This window comes from Pleurodeles waltl, chromosome 7 (genome assembly GCF_031143425.1).
Source record: "Pleurodeles waltl isolate 20211129_DDA chromosome 7, aPleWal1.hap1.20221129, whole genome shotgun sequence".
Taxonomy (NCBI): Eukaryota; Metazoa; Chordata; class Amphibia; order Caudata; family Salamandridae; genus Pleurodeles; species Pleurodeles waltl.
This window is the reverse complement of record NC_090446.1, coordinates 635943030-635966216: the sequence shown is the minus strand read 5'-3', so window position 1 is coordinate 635966216 and position 23187 is coordinate 635943030. Positions and strand designations below refer to the sequence as shown.

At 45.6% G+C, this 23187-nt stretch overlaps 1 protein-coding gene across 2 annotated transcripts in view; it reads left to right on the top strand.

Moving 5' to 3' along the window:
- PPARGC1B (PPARG coactivator 1 beta) overlaps positions 1 to 23187 on the top strand; it is a 140937-nt gene that overhangs the window by 85583 nt on the left and 32167 nt on the right. Inside the window, exons 3-5 of one of the 2 annotated variants that reach the window (XM_069244609.1) lie at positions 2653 to 2862; positions 10626 to 10736; positions 18780 to 19785. In XM_069244609.1, coding sequence (XP_069100710.1) covers positions 2653 to 2862; positions 10626 to 10736; positions 18780 to 19785 — 1327 coding nt within the window. The remainder of the gene's footprint in view (positions 1 to 2652; positions 2863 to 10625; positions 10737 to 18779; positions 19786 to 23187) is intronic. The other variant, XM_069244610.1, reaches the window with a different exon arrangement.

The window sequence follows — 23187 nt, the reverse complement described above, 5'->3', positions numbered from 1 at the left end:
CTAACCTTGCTCATGTGCTGTGTTATGAGTTACCATTGACCTCTGGTGGCCAACTGTGTACACTGCACCTAACAGAAACAAGACATATAGGGGGTTATTCTAACTTTGGAGGAGGTGTTAATCCGTCCCAAAAGTGACGGAAAAGTGACGGATTTACCACCAGCCGTATTACGAGACCATTATATCCTATGGAACTCGTAATACGGCTGGTGGTATATCCGTCACTTTTGGGACGGATTAACACTCCTCCAAAGTTAGAATAACCCCCATAGTCTGATGGATGGAATGCTTGAATTAATCTTAGCCAACAGTAATTATTTTGGGACGCATCCTGGTCCATGTTATTTTCCACACCATGCTGCCTCAGTTTGGACCCAGCTTTATGCAAATAACTCCTGACCCTGCTTCTGTGGGGACAGTCCAGCCCGAACTGCCAAGTCAGGTCCCCACTGAACCAGAACACAAGGCACCAAAGGCTGGTTTTGCTCCTTGTTATGGGCTCATCAGCTGGATATAGCTTGGTTCCAATGACACTGTACACAAGACTCACATCTGGGCATACTCATTCCACTTAGAACAACATAATAAAGTATACAAAAAAGTGATAGATGGAATACTTGAATTAATCATTAGAAAATAGATTTTCTATTGAAGCTTTTTTTGTTAAAGTGTGGGCAAGTAACATTGATCAAAAGAAAATGTTTTTTAGTTATAGGAAGATGGGTTTCCCCGAAGGAATTTTGGTGAAATCGGAGAATGGTATATTTTAATGCATACTGGGCCAGTAACTTTTCTTGAAATACAGCTGGATTTAAATAAGATTTTATAAGGTACTTGGTGTTTCTCTCTAATAATTATTTGAAATTAACAGCATGGTGCATTGGAGTTTCTCAGTCACTCCCTTTCTCCCCTCAATACCACATTCTCATGTAATCACTCACTCTGGTAACTTTTATCTCCCCATATCTTTCTGAAATTGCCCATCAAAATATCTCACACATCTGCTTCTTCATCTTTGCCTTTTAAGTGTGTCCTTTTGCATGTATTGTTTGTGGTACCCTCCTATTCATCATTTCCTCTCCTAAGCTCTCTCTCCCCACTTGTAAACCTAGTATTTTCTTTTCCTTTGGTGCTGTCAGCATTTCACTTTTGTGTATACTCCTTTCACCCACTTTCACATAAAAAGGCAATTATAATTGGAACGTATGTGACCATTGCTCTGAGCCCTCTGCAGAGATGTTAATGATTTAATGAAATCGGAACACCTTTATGACCTACTGAGATGCAGTGTGAGACACTCGCACTGCCTTTAGCCTCAACTTCAGGCCTCTCAGTTGTGCACCCTCATGAAGAGCCATACACTGATCTCACCCTTCTACCTAGAGGTGACTCTTTTCACAGGATGCACTACACAAGACTCGTGTTTCACTAAAACGTGCCACCCAAACACAACATTCGGAAAAAACAAATCTGCATAAGCAAGGCAAGATGAAATAAAATGTGAAATGTAAGCGCGGACCGCATCATTGACATGGAAAAGGTGTTTGAAGTCATTGTAGAGATACCGCAAAAAATGTTTTTGCTTGTTAAGTTTAAGACATGAATATAGAGCCCTGTAGGGACCCATTTCTAACTAAATTGCTCAGACCCAGCAACAATGAACAGTGTCAGGACCCGTACCAGATAAAGCCCTGACTGTAACATGCAAGGGTCACAGAAGCCGCTCTTCACTGTTGTGGCGTGTTCTTTCCTCACAGTGCCTCCCTACCAGATCTCAGGGAGCCCATTGGAGCATAGGCCTTTGGAACACAGACCCAACTGCACTTCCACTGTGACTGCCCTTTCACACAGACTCATAGTATTCCGAGTCACTGCTAGATATGTGAGTGTGGCAGAAAGATCGGGTTGCAGGCACTCATGATAGATTAAAAATAACACAAATGGACACGCTTGTATTTTTAGATGGGCCTTGAGTGGGCCAGAGGGCTCCCTTGGGCGGGCCTGTTGATGGCACCTATCTGGATAATATACATTGGAATCTATGTGCAGATAAACGTTGGTCATCTTATTGTCATCAGTAATGATTGGACTATTGGCCAGGAATTGATTAAAAACACTGTGCGGTCTTAAAGAAGGTGCTCCAGAATCACAGGTGAAGTCACAAAAACGCATGTCAACGTTTTTTCAGCTTGAGTTTACTATATGTGGATCTAACACTGGATAAGTAAATGCGTCAATAAATTGTTTAGAATCCAGTAGAAAGAGGAACTCGTTTTTGGATGTATGAGCGTGTGTACAGATGAGGTGGACTTGTATCTTTTGTATTTAATATTTTTATATAGTTTAAGCTTATATGCTGTAACATTTTATTTACATGTTGATAAATATACCAGTCAGCATACAGCTTTTTGTAAGATGGTCAACACGCTTGAGAATACTTCTTAAATAAAGAACATTTGTGTGCTTACTAGGGTTCCACTGGATTCTGAAAGTCGCCACTCCCTTTCACTCTTAATTTTTGGGGTCCCCCCTTTTTATGTTAATTTATGTTCCAAAAAAACTGATGTGAAATTAGGTTTATGACCGAATCGAAATGTCATACCACAAAGCTGCCCTACCCACTCTCATAGTTTTTCTCTTTTGTCCTTGCAGATCATAGACAGTGAAAATGAGGCACTACTGGCCGCCCTCACCCAAACGCTGGACGACATACAAGAGGACGATCTTGGCCTGTCCGCCTTTGCCGCCACATGTGACGGAGGCTTCCTTGCCCCGCCGACCTCCCCGCTCAGCCCCGCCTCCTACGCGGCGGTGGCAGAGTCGCCACCTCCCTCTGAGGCCGATGAAGATGAGCTGTCTATAGTAAGAACCACTTCCTACTGTTTAAAGTGGCAATGGATGCCTACCCTGACTAGCCGGCTGCATGGGTATGATAGCCGACAAAGGTCTGAATTTTTTCCATTTAAGGCTTTAACCTAAATTTGTAGTAGTAATGATGTAGAAACTTTGCTCATGTTTTGTTCCCAAGCAGTTGTGGTTTTCTGACCTGATGATTTAAGGTTTTGGGCGCTCGCCTTCCAACCCAAGGAATCCACCACTCTTCCCGCTACTTTAGCATGCCAGCTCATAGTATGTGTTGGGGTGGATTAAAGACCTGTTGGCCACTGGATCAGTCTAAAGAGTTTGTTCCTGGGATGTGTATCCCAGTGACTGATTCGAACACTGCGTGTACCTGACGTCTAGCTCTGTTATTGACTACGTCATGAATGGTAGACCACTGTAGTAATTATTTAAGTGAGGGATACAGACTACTGGCCTATGGAGCGATTGTCTGACTTCATGATATACTAGTAAGATAAAAGGCCAGTAGGGCTCGATTATAGGCGATTTAGTTTTACTCTTCTACCTCAGCCCTACCGTCCCTTCAGTTTCACCTGCCCGTTTTCTGTGCCAGTCCAGTTTCACAGTGCCATCGGCAGAACTTTCAAGTTTTCACGTTCGAGTCTAAGTGGCTCGTTCACTGCTGAGCTTTTCCTGCATTCGGGTGTTTGTAGTGCTGTGTTCATAACAGGAAAACATCGGACTACAAGTACCAGATTGCATCAAAAACTGAACTTGAAGGTTGCCACCCTTTCTCTGCACTCGATGCTCAAGACCTTGTTGTCACTTGACCAAATGCGATTACTTAATATAGCAAGATGGATTAAGCTGCCTCTTGGCACCTAATTTACTGCAAAACCATGCATTTTGACCACCCAAACCAGTGACCTGCTGTAGTGCAAGAATTTGACTTGCTGGTTTAAGGTGGATGGATTATTGCAGACCAACTTCTAACTCACTGCGCTGCCTCGTCGACTCTGCGTTATATATGAAAAAAAGAAAGAAAAAAAAACAGTAATTTGATTAACTAGAAATGGCAGCGACCCGGTCTTTAAAAAGAATGTTGGTGTGAAAAGAAACAAAAAATCTAGCTGTCCACATGCTTGAGTAATGGCGCCCTCTCTCGGTAACAAACGGATCACAACCTCAGAATATTTTTGTGTTGTTTTTTTAAATACCGTTTCAGCTCACTGTTTTGTTTTAATATAAGTACATCGTCATTAAAGCTGTCACGTGAGCAATCGGTACACTGAGATACGAATGGTGGTTCTGAATGAAAATGTATCTTTTAAATTCAAATTGCAGTTCTGGAGCCTCGTTCATCAACTAACCCCATTCAGCTAAACGTTCTCAGTTGAATACAGAGTTTTAAGACTGAAAAACGGCAATGCCTCTTCAGCCTTTGGCATTGCTGCCAAGGTTTTAGATTACTTATGCTTGATGTTTTCGCAGTTTCAGTGTTCTTACGAGTGACATCCAAGACCAACTGTGTGATACTGTAGTGACACTATTTTGCGAGTAAAATCAAGCAGGGAAGTCCATGGAGACAGATTTGCGCAACAAGAAACTAGGAAGATCTTGAAACTGCTAAAAGTACCTGAAATGGATGGGCACTAACCTATCTCTTTTATGTGTTCTACTTCTTTTATAGCACTCCTCTTACCAGTGTAGGGAGTCAGAGCACTTTACATCATATATGCATTATACAGAGACAACGAATCCTGTGTAAATCAGTCTGTATGAAATGTTACATAAGACCGTGAGGATTAAAAGTTTTGCATCATTCATACTAGCAGGAAGTATATTTTAAAAGTGTTTGGTCCGGAGAAGCACAAACTCAGATTTAAAACATGCCATAGTGGTTCGGTTTACTAGAACCAGAATGTATTTATACCAAAACAAACCCCTTTTAGCAATATTATGATAATGAATGACGTTGGGGATAACTTTCTAACCTGTACCATGCAGTTTGAAGGCCGTTCATGCCATTGTCTTATATGAGGATTGTAACTTATGAACAGCAAGTAACACTATGTGACAAAATCAGTAACTCACTGAGCTAGCACATAAAATGCAGTTAGTGATCTGCATGGTACTCGTTCTTTGCAGCAGGCACATAAACTCTCTCTGCTGCTTCATGAAGAGTGAAAACTGCCACAAACAAAACGCTGATCTCCCTCCAGCAGGAGCATTATTCACTATCCACTAGAAACAGTATTCACTTGTGCTAGCTTGGCATTTTAATTGTTTCCTGAAAACTCTTGGGCACACAAGGAATTTAGCAACACGTGGTTTTATGTCTGAATATAAAGCACCTGACCCTCCCATCCTCTGCCCGTCCCAGCTCAGAGCTAGGAGCCGTGGTGCAGCAGAAGTTCAACATATCACAAAAGGATGTCTTATGACAAAAGCAGTAAAACACTGCTGTAATAATTCTTATAAAAGGTCTGTGAAAAAAGCGAGGGATGCGTTCTTTGCAGCAGGATAATTGACCCTCTGCGCTACGAGCCGTGCTGGTGAGTCAAAACTGCTAGTAGACATCAAACTGGAACCTCCCGGCAGGAATATTATCCACCAGCCCGTTATTTTACTGATGTATCTGTGTGTCTCAGTGTTTTTCAAATAGTCTCTCCACGTGCGCCGAGGCACCAGCGGCCGTACTCTTAAAAGCGGAGCCGATTCAAGATTAAAAAAAAAAAACAGTTAGTGCCCACTGTGATCCTCGGCAGATAATGCAGCCCACCAAAAGGTGTCAATGGTACTAACGTCAGTCGCTGAATAACAGCAACACAGGAAAGAAGGTGCCACCCCGGATTCTCTCTGCTGTTTCTACACTGTACCATTAGCAGGATTGATCCACCAGCCACGTGACACGAGGTATCACCTCTGAAGCAGCCGCACCAGGTCCTGACCAAGCTGTGGAAAGATGAATTTAGGCCGCTGAGCTCAGCCCGCCACGGTAGTCAGCGCCCAAACTGACATCAAGCTGCTAACGTTCAGTCATTCGTACACAGACGTGATTGAAGGAGGTCGGTACTATTCTTGTAGCACATTCTGCACAGTACTTACGGGTCTTGTGCTACTTTTCAAGGCGCTAAAAATGCGTGACTAATGCATTTTAATGCGGTGATGCAGACCACCACACTAAAATGCGTTAGTCTAACGCATGATGTGTGGGACTTGGCAGGGCTGCTATGGCTGAGGATTAAACCACGTGACTACATCTGAAGGGGTGTGCTAGGAGGCTGATATCTGTAGGGTTGAATTCTGAAGGAGTAGATCTCCATTTTGTGATACTTTATTTAAATGTTTAAGTCTGGGATGGTAATGCCTTTACCATCCAGTCCACCGTTTTCTTGGTTGGAGCCAGCTTGTGAAGGAGCGGGAATAAACAAGACCTGCCCCTTTGAGTAGTATGGCCAGACCCTCCCTCTAGGTGGAATCCTGTGGGTGGGGTTTTGATTCACCCCCAGCTAAAGGTGTAAAGAAGTAGGCACTGAGAGAGTGCCTCTCTGGTGTGCAAGCTCAGGTCCCTAGAGCAAAGGCCATGCTTGTACCCTTAGTTGGCTGTGTGCTAGATGGTGATAAGGCTCTACAACTGGGTGATGGCTTTTACCCAGGGGCTGGGAGCACTGCTAGTGATCCAGGCTGCTGGTGGGTCATGACTTCTTTCATCGTTCGGCTGCCTCCAGTGGTTTTGATTGTTTGGGAACAGCCTGTCCTAAGGCAACTTGACCGCTGGTGGTTCAGGAGAGCATAGTGCTGACCTGCCAGGACTTGGACCTCCCATCAGCACTTTTAATTGTTCTTCTAGCCTGCCTGTGACAGTGTACCATTCACCCAGCTTCATTGGACAGGCTGCTTGCCAGTCTCCGATGTAGCCTATCTGGCAACAGTCTGACTTAACACCAACTGAACCGACCTCCATCATCACCTGAGCATTTTCTCATCACACAGACAACACCCTGCAGGACCTCAGTCACTTGGGTGCCTACGCAATCCCTCACTCACCAGACTCTCACATGCACGTTGCATAGAGCACATTCTGCCTCCCTGCAATTTAAGGCCCACCAAGTGACCTGCTCTTCTTAGCGCACGCCATGTGCCTACACTCTTTGCTTTAGCGCTAGGGTCCCTCCATGGGTAATAGTGATGCCTATGTAGAGTTGCTTACCTTTATTTCAGCCGTTTGGTGCATAAGTGCAGTCGTCTGTTTTCAGCATGCAGGGATTGATCATCAGGGTCCCTGGAATTATGTAGCATTGGTGCTCACGGTATGCAATAGTTTTGACTAAATTAAGCAGCAAGGAAAAGCGGTTTGTGGCACGAGGCTTAAAATTCTGTGGTATGTTTATTTTGCTATTATGCAGCATATGGTGCATGGTCACAAATGTGGTAAATCCATAACTAAGCACAAACCCCTGCAGATGCGGAATCGTGTTCCCTGGGAGACTCTATGCCAGGGATTTTTATTTAGTGTTGTCTCCACACAAACTTTGAACAAAAGCTGTAAATATTTAAAGTATTGATAATGTGATTGGGTTTCTATGTAACATATTTAAATTAGAATGAACACGTCGTCTTGAAAATCTTGGAAGTGTACTTATGTGCTTTGAAAATCTAGATTGTACATGTTGGGCAATTTCATTTATTTTTTCATTAATTTTGCTAAGCTCTAGCGCTATATGTTTGTGATTCTAATATTAAATTTAGTTGTCGTTTTTTTTCATTTCATGTTTAAGGTTAACTGTTGCATTTTATATATTGGTGCACTCAGTCAAATATTTTAAAAAGCAAAGTACCTTAACTGTGTATTACTCTCTCCTCCGCTCTACACAGAGCCCCAGCATCTGAATTCTCTCAGGAGTAACACTGACCTCTGGGGAGAAAGGGAAGGGCGCAGTCCACTACATCTGCCCTGTCTAAGATGTCTGTTCCAAGTCCAGAAAACTACCTTTAAGGGGACAAAAATGATGTATTTTGCGACATCTGATGTTAGTTTCCCGTTGCCTGGCAATCCTCCTGGCCACCACCCCCCTGAGTGATTCAATTAAATCTATTCTGAGACAGAAGCATCTTTTTAGATGTTTTGCAAATCATACTGCTCCTTCACTAAACAAAACAACTTTTTCACTCCCAGTCCTCCTGCAACCTTATTTTCTTACCACTGAAGGTTTTATTCTCCTCCCTCCCCCCCCCGCATGTTGCTACCTTTCAAAGCTGAGCAAAAATAGTCGTGCAAGTTAGTTAAATTGCAGATTGTTTCATTCAGCTACTTTTTAAGAGAAACAAGAAAAACGAACAATAAAATTAAAATTAGCAGCATTTTTTGTAGAAATCAAAATTTTCACTTTACAAATGAGTTGCCTAGTATGCTAGTCCAATTCTGAGTTTTTTTTTTATTTATTTTTTTTACTTGCGAATCATTTCAGGTGTTTTAGTCTAGTTTAGTGGAATTAAAACAAAATTACCACACCCAGAATACATTACAGTATCACACAGAAGTCAAGGGCTGAAAACTATATCATGACCTGGAGGGTGCAGTTTACCCCCAGTACAATGTGACGCCTTCAAGCTTCTGACTGTGTGCCCTATTAGGTGCCGTACTTCTCTGCTGAGCTTTAGTTCAGTTGGCTGTATCCCGGAAGTACTTTTGTAAGTACTTTTCTATCCCGGAAGTACTGACGTCCTGAGAAAATGAGAACTCGCTCTCCAGGCTCGTGCTCCCAAGAGGTGCTTTGACCAGCTCCTTATTACACATGGTCACGCTTAGCCCTCACACCTTACAGGGCTTTAAGTGTGTCCGCCTTATATGATCCTCATCGAATCAGGTTAGTAGTCTTTTAATTGTTTCATTTGATTTGTTTCACCTGTTGCAAAGACTAGATTTGCCTCTGAAGAGCAGCCCGCACATGTAATTGTGTACTCTGGTTTCTGTGTGGGCAGTGTTCCTCAGAACGCACCCTTGTTTTTGGCTAAACATGTTGCTATATTTGGCATAGTTCGCCATGTTTTACTTTACATGTTGAATACCCATATAGGCAGCTTTGTCAAAAACATTTTCCCAAAGAAATTTGTATTGATTTTAACATGTTGTACAACATACAGTAGAAAGCATATTTAGGAGCAAAACATAACCCTCAGCCCTCACAGGGACACACAATAAGACATTTTATGACCTCACTTTTTAGTCCATCTGTAGAGTTACACCTCGCGTCTTATGCTTTGAGTAAACATGGGTAGTGTAACACATGATTTCTCTCAAGGGACCATTAGACAAAGGAATCTCAGGGACCTGGGTCAGCCATACTCCAGCCCTTTGTCCATAAGATAATCTAAAATCCAACAGTGCTTGCCGTTGGCTATCAAATTTATGGTTGAGTTCTCTGAGTTTCCAGGACTGTTTCTCCATGGCCAAATGCACCCAAAGCTTTCCTGCCTATTCTTGCATTGTTAAAAGAACAAATGATGGATGGAATGCTGAACATATACCCCCAGTCACAAAAATCTGGGTTTAAACCATCGTTTTTTTGCTCAACACGCCACCCCACTTTGGACCCAGCCATGTGCAAATCAGTTGTGACCCTATTCCCCATGGTAAGAGACCAGCCTGAACTGCCAAGCTACGTCCTCCCTGGACAGGAAACAAGCATCCTAGACTGGATTCACGGTATCACCCTTCATCAGCCAGGCTCGCATGATTCCAGTGGCTCAGTGAGTATGGGACCCACGTCTGGGCATACCCTTCCTACTTAGGGCAACAAATGCACAGATGATGGATGGAATGCTGAACAATGCAAACATTTGTTCTGCATTCAGGCCATCGTCTTTTGTTTTTGCTTTTCTTTCATTGTTGGCACCGTTGGCGATTTTTCCATTTCACTGCCAGAAGCTGCTGTGGAGCTAGAAGCAAGTTGGTGATTAGTCAACAATCGATTGCTGGCAATACAACAATCACAAATTATATGAGCAGTGGCCTATAGTTCAGTATCAGGTTTCAATTATTTGAAGATTCCTGAATGCCATCATGATTTTCAGAGCAGATTTCAGAACATCTAGCCTCATTCTGTTGCATCAGCTCTCAGGAGCACATACTTCTCGCAGTTCAGTTCACTGGTTGCTGGACAGAGGTTTTGAACTCCTGCTGCAGCCCTCACAAAAACATTGGGTTCATGACTGTACAAGGACACCCCCTTTTTACAGCCTCGCCCCATATTTCTGCAAGCTTTTTTGCCCTGAATTGGTTTGCAGGTGGGGCTTGGGCTGCAATCTTTTCCCGTGAAGCCTGTCACTCCTGTCACGCCTATGTAGAACGTTGGACACTTCTTCTCAACAGACCCATTCCCCTGGAAGTCTAGGAGTGCTGTGGTGAGTCACTTAGATCACAGACGAGTAGCTTTTACTCCCCAGGCCCTACTGATTGAGCACCATTTTCTCACTGAGGTCACCTGTATTCCATTACCATGTAGGATGACTCTGGGGTACGCCCCCTGGCTTACACAGTATGTTGGTAAAATGTATTTATGTGCAATAAGTACACCTGTCCAAAAGGTTCTTCGGGGTGTCAGTGTTGCTGGAAAAATTCAGATGGTGGTAGTTGGTGTACAGATCGATGAGGAGAATTTATTAATGTCTTGTTTACTGCTGATCTGCTGTAATTTCACTAAGTAATGTGGCTAAGGTATGTGGATTAGGAGTGGACAGTGTTAGATGGCTGATTTCTTTTCCCCGGGTTGTCTCCACAGCTCAAGAAGCTGCTACTTACTGCAACACCCTCAGGGGGTGAGTTTCCCAAGGAGGAGAGCTTCCAGCGACAAGTGGGGCTTAAGCCCAGGTTGCAGAGACCTTGTTTTAAGGTAAGTTCTAAGACTTCTGGCGAGTGTCCAGGGAAGTTCATATCAGGCACAATCTTGGTGTACTCGCAAACTTAAAGATTATACCACTGCACTCTGGGACCCTTAAGGGGCCACTCTGGGACCCTTAAGGGGCCTTTGTACCCTTCATTCTACAACAATGCATTTAAGTAGTCAATGGACTATTTCAGTCATCCTGAATGACAAAATGCGGGCACTGGAGATCAGATTGATGGTGGTCACTATCGAGTCATTGTTTCAAGACACGGGGGGCATTTAGAGTTGGTGGTACAGGTGAACCATTGTAAGTCAACTTGTTCACCCTCACACCAAACTCACTTCTCTCCACCCTTGTGTAGATGTGGAGGAATGCCCTTGCCTTGTACAGCTTCTGCTGACTTAACCAGTGACACCTTTATCCGACAGTCCATCTGCTGCAGGATCACCTCTTGATGCCCTTATGTATTTTTCCAGCCTGTCATTGTCTTTTGAGACATGCAAGATGTGCAAAAAAGATCAACATCGGGGGTGACTGCACAAGGCCCCTACAACATCTGTCTGCCGTGGGTAGTGAGCATTTTGCAAGCATTCAGTATATCCCAGCACAAAACTACAGTTCTGTTTGTAAAAGGTGGTGACAACTATCTCCACTCTGAATCAAGAATGCCTCACCACGTCTTCACATGGAAACAGTCACCTTATTTTGGATAACCAGCAGTGTACACAAAAGTGTGAAAGCACTTTCTGTTGCTCTTAGCCCGGTCAGATCCAATTACTTTCAAAAACTTATCCTGAGTGACCCTTTCAAAATGTTTCCCAAACAGACTTCAGCCTCGTCTTTGTCCAGCTTTCACATTCATCGCTCCCTGCTGATGAATTTGCAACCACTTTCCACCTGAAGCCACCACCCTACCTCTGTCTTGCCATTACCATGTGCTTCAGAACAACCAACCCATCCACCTCATTAATGCATCCATCCGTTCTCCTTTCATACCACTGAGACCACCTATCTTAACCTCTCTGCTTTTATGTTATTTCACCTGTCTGCCATGTGCCATATTTCAAGCCAGGGCCTTCTTCTAATAACTGTGGTTAACCAAAGCCTCACTGAAATCTTCCAAGCCACATTCTTCTCTTTCTTCGCCATTGTAACTTCCTTTGCTTTTCTTGACTACCTGAGCCTCCGCCCCTCTCCCCCATTCACCCAAAATTCTGCCAAGCTCTTTTCCAGCAAACTGCTTCCCCTTCCTGTACACCACAGCTCTGGCCACTAACCAATCCTCTATTTGCTGTGCATGCATCCTAAGTTTGTGCGACTCTGACCTTGGTCTCTTTTCCCTCTTTTTAGGACACTTACTATAACCGAACCTGCAACTGCCTTTCATGAGGTCTGCACCTAACTTCATGCTCCACCTAACTAAAGATGAGCATAATTTCCTTTTCTGATGGATACAACTACCTGTGGATTCCTCACCTAATGAATTCTCCCATGGCGCCAGCATTCAACGGAAATCTTCTTCCTAGTCTCTGCACGTCGACGAGGACGTCACTCTAGCCCACGCGACGCCGTCTGACGTCATACAGGCAATAAGAGGTCCTCGACGACGTGCCGACGTCAGTTCCCTTTTTTCCGTGCATTCGAAACGGTTATCTTCGAGGGAGCAACTGTTACTTTTCTGGTTACAGTGTATTTTTGCTGCGTAGTCTTTCGCTGTGGTAATAATGTCGCAGAGAAAGTCTGGATTCAAGCCTTGTCGTGAGTGTGGAGGCAAGATGTCAGTGACGGATCCTCATTCCGACTGCCTTTGGTGTTTGAGCTCCGACCACGACGTCTCGACTTGTGATTCATGCCAACACATGAATCCAAAGGCCCTCAAGGAACGTGAGGCAAAGCTGTTTATGGCGAAATCGAAAAAAGAAAAGCATCACAAGAAGTCTTCTTCGCCAAGACATCGGCGTCATCAAGACTCCCGGCACCGTAGAGAATCTCGGCGTCATTCAAGCAAGGAGACTCGTTCCAGGTCTTCGGATCGGCGCCGAAGGACATGGGAGATCAGTCCCACGGTTACGCCGCATCCTTCGACGCCGTTGACCTCCCCGGCGTCTCCGACTTCACCTGGACAGGCGTCGGTGATTGAGGTATTGGAGCCTCAGGTGTTATCTCCGGCGTCGCAGACGTCGAGGCCGGCGTCGGGGTCGCCTCCGAGACAGGCACACCAGTATCCGGCTTTTCCCACCCCTGGAGCCGATAGTTCCGCATTCTTGAATGCGATGTATGCCATCTTCCAACAGATGGCTCCAGGGGGTGCTCCGGCTGGGCCTTTGGCCTTTTCTTTGGGTGATCCTGCGCCTCTTCGGCCGGCACCCTTTATGCCCTTTCTCCCTTTTGGGAACATGGGCTCGGCGCCGGTGTCGGCGCCGGTGGCCGCTCCGGTGGCTTCAGAGGGATTGGCCCCGGGGATTTCCATCCCGTCGACGTCGGGATTTCGGCCTGTGACTCCGGTGGGTCCATCCGCTTCGACTGCTCTTTCGTCGGCGCCTAAGTTACCTGTGGCGCCGGACGCGGCGTCGGTGGCTTCTGAAGATCGGCGCCGATCTTCGACTTCAGCGGAGGCATTGTCGACTCCGCGTATTGAGCAACGGCTTCATTCGAGGAGACGTGCTCTACGTGTATTAGAGGAGCAGGAGTACCAACGAGCCCTGGAGGAAGGAGAGCTAGAGGACTCGGGTGATGGGCTGCGTGGTCTGGAGTCGGCCAGTGGGCTGGACACTTCCCCTGAGTGGGATCTTTCGGCCCCTGGGAGAATATACTGAGGAGGCTGCTTCCTTTCACGCAGTGGTACGGAAGGCAGCTAGTTTTTTGGACCTGCCTTTGCCGGTGGTGGAGGCAAAACAAAACCTTCTAACAGAGGTGCTACATCCGGCCTCAGCTGCGGCGGAGCCTCTTTTGCCATTTAATGACGCTCTGCTGGATCCGGTGTTAGAGGTGTGGAAGAGGCCGGCATCTTCCCCAGCAGTTCACAGAGCCGTGGCCAGGAGGTATCGGGCGGCTCCAACTGACCCTGGTTTTCTGTCCAGGCACCCTACGCCGGAGAGCTTGGTGGTGCAGGCCTCCTGTTCATCCAAGTCAGCGCCTGGTTCTTTCCCGACGGTGCCTGGGGACAGAGATTCAAAGAAACTGGAGGCGCAGTCCAAGAAGATTTTTTCGTCCTGCAGTCTGGCGTTGAAGGCCACCAACGCAACCTGTATCCTGGGGAGGTATATTCATGCTCTGATGGATGACATTTCTTCATCATTTACAGAGCTTCCCCAGGGTCTTTTGGATGTTGTTTCAAATGCCCAGGCTGCTGCGACCCAGATTATCCAGACTGGACTGGATACGACCGATTTGGTGGCCAGAGCAATGGGCACAACTGTGGTGGCAAGGAGGCAGGCCTGGCTCCGTAACTCGGGCTTTTCTGCGGATGTACAGTCCACATTGTTGGATCTCCCGTTTGATGGGGAAAAACTGTTTGGAGCCAAGGCTGATTCGGCCTTGGAACGTTTTAAGGAGAGCAGGGCCACGGCTAAGTCGTTAGGGCTCCAAGCTCCTTTTTCCACGGCCTCTTCCAGATTTTTCAGGAGGTTTCGTGGACTTGGGCGTGGCTCTTCCTCCTCTTCCTTTCGGGGAAGATATCAGCAACCTGCCTCTTCCCATCCCTATAGATCTTTTAGAGGGAGAGGTAGGGTCCGCACCAGAGGAGCCTCTCAGCAGCACTCTGCCTCTTCCTCATCCTCTGGCGGGGTGCAGCAGGGGAAGCAGCCTTAGGCTTCCACCATTTCCCACTCACTCCTCTCCTGTAGGGGGAAGATTACAGCATTTTCTCAACAAATGGAAGACTGTTACAACGGACACTTGGGTTCTCAGTATTGTGGGAAAAGGCTACACCCTTCCCTTTCGGGAGTTCCCGCCCCGCCCTTCTTATTGTTCAGAAGAACACCTCCTGTTGCTAGAACAGGAGGTACAAGCCCTCCTTTCAAAGGGCGCGGTGGAGTTGGTCCCAGAGCAGGAAAGGGGTCGAGGATGTTACTCAAGGTATTTCCTGATTCCCAAGAAGGATGGTCGTTTGAGACCAATCCTGGACCTGAGGATCTTGAATTGGTTCCTCAAGCAGGAAAAGTTCAAGATGCTGACCCTAGCACAGGTGCTTTTGGCGTTGAACAAGGAAGACTGGATGGTGTCTGTCGACTTGCAGGATGCTTACTTTCATATCCCGATACTCAAGTCACACAGGAAGTATCTCCGGTTTGTGGTGGGATCGCAGCACTATCAGTTTGCGGTCCTTCCGTTCGGTCTTACTTCAGCACCTCGAGTCTTCACGAAGGTGATGTCGGTGGTTGCGGCAGAACTCAGAAGGAAGGGGATAGCAGTATTCCCTTACTTGGACGACTGGTTGGTCAAAGCCAAGTCCCCGGAGCTTGTGTCGCATCATCTGCAGTCAACAACCCAGTTGTTGTTCGACCTGGGTTTTTCGGTGAACGAGCCCAAATCTCACCTAGAGCCCTCTCAGCGCCTCCTGTTCATAGGGGCAGTACTGGATACAACATTGGGTCGGGCCTTTCCTCCGCCTCAGCGGATTCAAGATATTCAGGATTTGGTTCCAATGTTTCGAAATGGAGCGGTAGTTCCAGTTCTCAAGGTCCTTCGTCTGCTCGGTCTGTTTGCCTCCTGCATTCTGTTGGTCACGCATGCTCGCTGGCACATGAGGGCTCTTCAGTGGTGCCTCCGAAGGCAGTGGTCTCAACACAAAGGGGATCTAGAGAGTACTGTCAAGATCTCCAGAGATGCTGCTGTGGATTTGAAGTGGTGGATTGCAAGCAACAATCTTTCACAAGGAAAGCCGTTCGAGCAGTCGCCACCAGTGGCCACAGTCATAACGGATGCTTCCACTCTAGGGTGGGGAGCTCATCTGGGGGATCTGGAGATCAAAGGCCTTTGGTCTCCAGAGGAACAGGTGTTTCACATCAATCTGTTAGAGTTACGGGCTGTATGTCTGGCTCTCAAGGCCTTCCTCCCTTCCCTTCGTGGTCAGTCGGTACAGGTCCTAACGGACAATACTACCACGATGTGGTACATAAACAAGCAGGGAGGAGTGGGGTCGTACCTTCTCTGCAGAGAAGCTCTTCGACTATGGTCCTGGGCAAAGGACCATCAGATTTGCTTGATAGCAAACCATCTGGCCGGAGTCTTAAACGTGCGTGCGGACAGTCTCAGTCGCCAATTCTCGGCAGACCACGAGTGGCGTCTCCATCCAGATCAAGTCAGTTTAATCTTCCAGAGGTGGGGGTTTCCTCGGGTAGATCTGTTTGCCACTCGAGAGAACCCGCATTGTCCGTTATTCTGCAGCCTCCAGTATCCGATGCAGGGAGCGTTGGGGGACGCGTTTCAAATAAACTGGTGCGGCCAGTTGCTTTACGCATTTCCTCCCATACCCTTGATTCCTCGAGTATTGAGGAAGATTCGCCAGGACCGGGCTCTAGTCATCCTAATAGCTCCGGATTGGCCAAGGAGGGTAAGGTACTCCGACCTTCTCCAACTCTCAATGTGCCCTCCGCTCCGTCTCCCTCTCAGGGCAGACCTCCTCTCGCTGTTGCAGGGGCAGGTTTTACACCCCAACCTCCAGAGTCTGCACCTACATGCCTGGAGATTGAACGGGGCAACCTGAGTTCTTTCTCTCTCCCGCCTGAGGTAGTGGATGTTATATTAGCGGCCAGGCGACACTCCACTAAATCTATCTACGCTAATAGATGGTCTAAATTTGTTGCGTGGTGTGGAGAGAGGCAGATTGATCCCTTACATGCTCATCTATCGGACGTTTTGTCTTTTGCTCTGTCTCTAGCGCAGAAAGGTTGTGCAGTGGCTACCATTAAGGGTTATTTATTGGCCTTGTCAGCCTTCATATGTCTTCCAGACCAACCATCTTTATTTAAATCCCCTATTGTTATCAGATTCTTGAAAGGTCTTCTAAATAAATATCCTCCAAAACCATTCGTTATGCCGCAATGGGATTTGTCCTTGGTCCTGACTTTCCTTATGGGGTCCCCTTTTGAACCTATGCATTCTTGCCCCTTAAGGTATTTGTTTTTAAAAACAGTCTTTCTGATAGCTATAACATCAGCAAGGAGAGTGAGTGAGTTGCAGGCCTTATCAGTAAAGCCCCCTTATACAACTTTTTATGGGGATAAGGTGGTGTTGAGGACCAAGGCTGCTTTCCTCCCGAAGGTTGTTTCACCTTTCCATTTGGCTCAGGCAATTACTTTGTCCACGTTCTATCCTCCGCCTCATCCTTCCAAAGAGGAAGAAAGACTGGACCGTCTGGACCCAAAGAGGGCGTTGAGCTTCTTTATTGATAGAACAAAGGATTTCAGGCTGGAGGATCAGCTGTTTATTGGATACGTGGGCAAGAGGAGAGGAAAGGCAGTCCACAAGAGAACACTATCCAGGTGGGTTGTTCTTTGCATTAAAATCTGTTACTCTTTGGCAAAGAAGGATCCTCCTGAGGGCATTAGAGCTCATTCCACCAGAGCTAAGTTGGCCACTTCGGCCTTGGCCAGAGGTGTTCCTGTGGTCGACATCTGCAAGGCCGCAACTTGGTCGTCCCTTCACACTTTTGCAAAACATTACTGTTTGGATTCTGAGGTTAGAAGGGACGGCCATTTTGCACGGTCAGTGCTGCAGGATTTCTTGGTTTGACCATTTAGGCACCCACCGCCAGGCGGGGTACTGCTTTGGGACTCTATTCATTAGGTGAGGAATCCACAGGTAGTTGTATCCATCAGAAGAACGAGTTACTTACCTTCGGTAACGACTTTTCTGGTGGATACATTAGCTACCTGTGGATTCCTCACGGTCCCACCCGCCTCCCCGTTGCCTTTCTAGTCTTACCAAGTAATCCTTGAGTGCGCTCCTCTTGGTCTTCGAGGGTGCAATAGATGTTGTGTATAATATATTTATATATGTATATATCTTTGTGTATATACTTGATGTGTATATATATTTTTTTTTAAAAAGAGAGAGTTATATATATATAAAAGATTTACAGCTATTCATGCAATGTTGTGTATTCTACAATGTTATGGGATGTTGCCTTGCTCTTTCATTGCATTGCCTGGTTGTTCTCATGCACGTAAAAAAAAAAAAAATGATTGGTACTGACGTCGGCACGTCGTCGAGGACCTCTTATTGCCTGTATGACGTCAGACGGCGTCGCGTGGGCTAGAGTGACGTCCTCGTCGACGTGCAGAGACTAGGAAGAAGATTTCCGTCGAATGCTGGCGCCATGGGAGAATTCATTAGGTGAGGAATCCACAGGTAGCTAATGTATCCACCAGAAAAGTCGTTACCGAAGGTAAGTAACTCGTCCTTCTCTGCATCTAAAGCCCTCTAGGCCATGACTTCATCCTGTCAAATACTCGACAACTAAGCAACAATTTTGATCTCCAAATAACCCTAAATGGTTATCGCCTCCAGCTTCCTAAATGTTCACAAGATCCATCCACCCTCACGAGATACATCCACCCCTCAACCGTTGACTTGCTAAAACTTTCAGCAGTCTGCTTCATGGCTGAAGTTAATAAATATTTTCACCGCTTATGAATGTATTCTACTCATGTTCTGAATGGTTCTTTCGAAGAAAAACATGAAATTGATTAAAATTTGGGCTGTGAGATAAACACTTATGGCACATATAAAAGAGCACCTGTGATTGATAATAAACACTGCTTCTGTAGCATTCTTTGAGCTTGACTTTCACTTGGTTCATATTGTCACTTAGCAAAGGTGTTTCTACTACGTCACCAGTTCTTCTCCTAAGCTGTCCTTTGAGCATGATGTTGCTTACACAATTCTATAGGGGGGCTGTGGATGGGAAGATGAGGTTACAAGTGCCACCCTATTCAGTGCCATGCTTGTTTTAATTTATGCTCTACAATCGCCATGCTGAAATTGTCACTCTTATACACTAGAAACTATTTGCCTGACTGTGCCTTTGTTTCCTTTGCCCCTAGGCTGAGATCTCGCGGGAGAGGACATCCACAAAAAGCTATGGGCATGGCCGAAGCTGCACCGAACTTCACAAGCACTTAGTGACTCCTCAACACACTCCACAATCTGTGAGAGAGGAGAGTCACAACACTAACGAGAGGGTGTCCCAGGCCTGCAGCAATGATTCTGGGGATGGGGGGAGCAGTGATGGCGAGCCCATGCTCCCGCAGGGTGCCATTGAAACCCAGCAGAGCCCTTTGTGTGAGGTGGACCCTCAGTTCATCAGTGAAAAGGAGCAACAGGCTATGGTGGGGCTTATCCAGTACATGCATACCTACTGCCTTCCACTCAGGAAGCTGAGTGCCCAGGACTCACATGGCAAGAGTCGTCATGATGGCAGTGTTGTCAAGAAAGCCAAGATGACGTCCCCTCCACAGAAGCCAGTTATCTCTAGCAAAGCCACTTTCAACCTGGTCAGCTCAACAAAATGTCGGCCGAAAAGACACTGCTCAGAAAATTCCATACTGAGGAAGCTGCTGGCTCAAAATGTTGCCAGCGACGTGAGTAAACCATATCGACTGGTGCAACCAACCTATGCCTCACTGATTAGCCCTACCAGGTGCAAGTCGCCCACAGCAGTCAAGCAAGAGGTGGAGAACAACTGGATGTGTGCACCTAAGGCCAAAATACAACCCCCAGTGAAAACAGCCCTCAAAGTTTGTCCTTTGGGCCAAAATAAGGCAGGCAATACTGCCCGGGACCTGAGACGGCCTTCCCTAGTAAGACATGAAAGTGCATCTACAAAGGTTGCACCAAAACCAGAGAGCACGATCCACGCAGTGCGGCGCTCTGGCCGGTTGAATCCAGAGCTGGGTCAGTGGCTGTCCTTCACGGAGGACGAGCTCAACAAAGCCTTGTGTGAGGTGGAGAGCGGGCTTGGTGCGGTGGCAGGAGCTGCGAGTGTAAAGAGTGAAGTGGAAAACCTGGAACTCTCCAAGCAAGTTCTCAGGCCACTCAGAGCAGAAACAGGTAACAGCAAACAGGGGTGAGGTGGTTGAGTGGGGTAAGCTGTAGCTGATGCCTAAGTTCTTAAGTCACCACCATGTCCTGCGCTGCTAGACGCTCCCCCGTTTGAATGTCTGTCACAAAATTAAGCAGAGAAACATCTGACAGGCACCTCAAATCTGTGTCCAATACCCGAGACACATTAGAGCGGTCTTTATAATCCTATAATGAATAGGAAACACTTTACCTTACAAAATCGACAAATCAATAAAAGGCCTTTGTAAAGGAGAAGCAATTTAAAAGTAGAACTGTGAAGTGCACACTAGAATCTCTCCTAAATTTGACATTTAAAAAAAATCATCATAATTAAGTATGAGGTATGGCCACGAGTGTCTGAAACCCAGGTATTTGAAATGGGTGAAGAGCAATAGTTATCTCCTTTTGTAGTCCGTGGTCAATCCATTAAATCTCCCCTCTTGCAGTCAATGCAGGCAGGGGTCCAACATTTGGGCTCTTCGTCCCTTCTGTAACATGGAAGTAATTTGGACTTGGACATGTTTTTTGTAGCCTCAGGCACGAGACTTTACAATAATTGAGTTCCACCAAGTTTGGGTTAGTGTCCAAGTGTTCGAAAAAGACCGCACGTCTCTAAACAGGTAGATGGGAATCCCCTGAAGTCAGATCTTCAGATTATATGTCAGTTTTTTGTAGACATCTAAGAAACTCTGTGGGAACCAAGTGACCAATACAGTTTCTGAATCTGAAGAAAGAGCAAAGTCTACTTAGAATCAACAAATAAACGTAGGCCAGGGCACTTTTCCCCCTTACCTAAAAAACGATTTATAGACACTTTAAAAATTCTCCTCTCACACTGAGCCCCTTGTTCAGGAACGGATATGATTTGAAGAAGGAGGAGATTCACAAATGTACTGTCTCTTCGTGCATTTAGATTGCCTTCCCTACCTCATTTTTTTTTTTGTCCTCATTTCATCACCCTTGCTTTGGTTAATGGGGAAAAGCACAGGCCCGGCAGACCACGGCCTACCTCCGGGTATATAATCCATACCACAGTTAAACCTGTTCTACTAATTGTGTTTTTCCCAAACGTATGTCATCGATCAAGTATTATTATTTTCTAGAACCTTATCATAACCAAAGCAGCACCCAAAAGGGTATGGGGGAGTTCTAATCATTGGACTTAAGAGTTCAAAAATTCAAGAGGAAGAGACCAAACAGAAACCTATACAGCACAAAAATACATTATTGATAAACATTCTCCCAATGCATCCAAAAATTGTCTTTTCTAGATAGGGGGCATCGTTGTTCCAATGTGCATATTCGATTTACAGATGTTTGCCAGTCCAACGCACGGGGAGGAAGAGGATCAATCTATTTACGACATATTTCTCGTCTAGCTAGGAGGATTAATATAAACAACAGATGCTCCTGATGTACTGACAGTCTCCGGTACTTTGTACCCTGTTCCCAGACCCCAAACACCACTGTTGATAGATTTAAGACTAAATTAACGTTAAAGATTACCTTTAAGGTATTCCCTATATCCCCCCAATAGTTCAACAACTTAGAACATTGCCAAAACATATGAATATTGTCTGCCTTGTCTTCCCCACATCTTGGACAGTTTTTCTGGGTTTTCCCAATGGCTGTTAATTTAGCCGGTGTCCAATAAACCCTATGGAGTGTAAACAGGTGATTTTTCTTCAACCCTGCTGGCCTAGTAGTAAGCCACAGTTCTGAGCAAGACTTTTGCCACAGTGCTATGACGTCTGATGTTGGAAAGATCGCCCCCCACTTCGACAAGGGAAGGGATGCACTATCCTCTGCTGTTTCCAACAAAGCATGGTACCACAATGCAACCTCTTTATTAATGATTTTCTGGTTTAATTTCCCTTCCCATACGCTCCTCCCTATTTCTCTTACTGGTCGAGAGTTTACCCAACTAGATATCTGAAAGTACTTGAATCTAGAAACTGTCCCCCCAGTAGCTTCCTGGAATGCAGACCAACTTAACAATTCAGATCCATCTGTTATCTGGCCCCATCTTACCATCCCACTTGCTCTCAAAGGAATTGATAATTTATCGATGAGGCATTCAGGGGTACCAGGTGAGTCCCAAATGGGGGCAGAACTGCAGAAGTAAGGTATCTCTAACACCCTCCGAAAATACATCCAAACATTGCATGCATGTCTGGGAAGTTTCAAACGAACCTTCTTAAAGTACCTAGGGTGTCCGAATTTATGTAAGAAAGGATCTGCTCCTTCCTCAAGATGTGCTGTTAACGCTCTCCAGACTAAATCATACTCTGACTTTTTATTCAATAAGATTCTAATGTTTTTCAATTGAAAAGCCAGATAGTACCTAAACAGGTCCGGAGACGCAATACCCCCCCACTCTTTTTTCCTACTCATTCTTTTCCATGAAATCCTTACTCCCTTGGAAGCCCATACAAATGAGGATAAGTCCCCCTGTAGTTTTTTAAACCAGCTCTTCTTAAACTCTAATGGAATAGAATTGAACAAAAAAGTAAATTTTGGAAGGATGCACATCTTCAAAATATTAGATCTTCCGATTATCGTGAGAGGAAGAGCGGCCCACGCCTTTAGCAGTTTTTTAGTTTCCCTATGTACTATGTCAAAATTCAATTTAGCTACCTCGCTAAGATCAGTTGTTAATCGAATCCCCAAGTATCTAATCTCCTGTTTAACTAAGGGGGAAACATGCGTAAAATTCCAACACATTATTTCCGTCTTTTCTGTGTTTATGCTGTACCCAGAAAATCTACCAAATTGTTCCATCAAGGTGTTGACCTTAGGTAAAGTAGACCTAACATCGCTCGTATATATCATTAGATCGTCTGCATATAACGCTAGTTTTTTTTTCCCACCCCCGAATTCGAAATGGAATAATCTCCTCACAAGACCGAAGTAAAATAGCCAAGGGTTCAATGTATAAATTGAAAAGCAGGGGAGATAGGGGACAACCCTGTAGCGTACCCCGCCAGATCCTAAAATTCCTGTGATAAATGGCCATTAACCAAGACTCTCGCTAAGGGGCATCTATACAATTCCCCTATCGCCCTAACAAAAGGAACTCACAAGCCCACTTTTTCCAACACAGCCCTTAAAAACAACCAATTAACACGGTCAAAGGCCTTAGCCGCATCAAAGGTCAAAATTGCCAATGGGGACTTCTCTTGTTCCGCTAGATCTATTGCAGCAAATAACTCGTGAGTTACTTCATGAAGTTGCCTCCCCTTCATAAAACCCTTTTGATCCAAATGTATCAAATTGCCAATGGCTACCCCCAATCTCTTAGCTAAGATCCCTGTATAAAGTTTGTAGTCCGCATTCAACAAGGAGATGGGCCTATATGATGAACAAGACATTGAGTCCTTACCTGGCTTT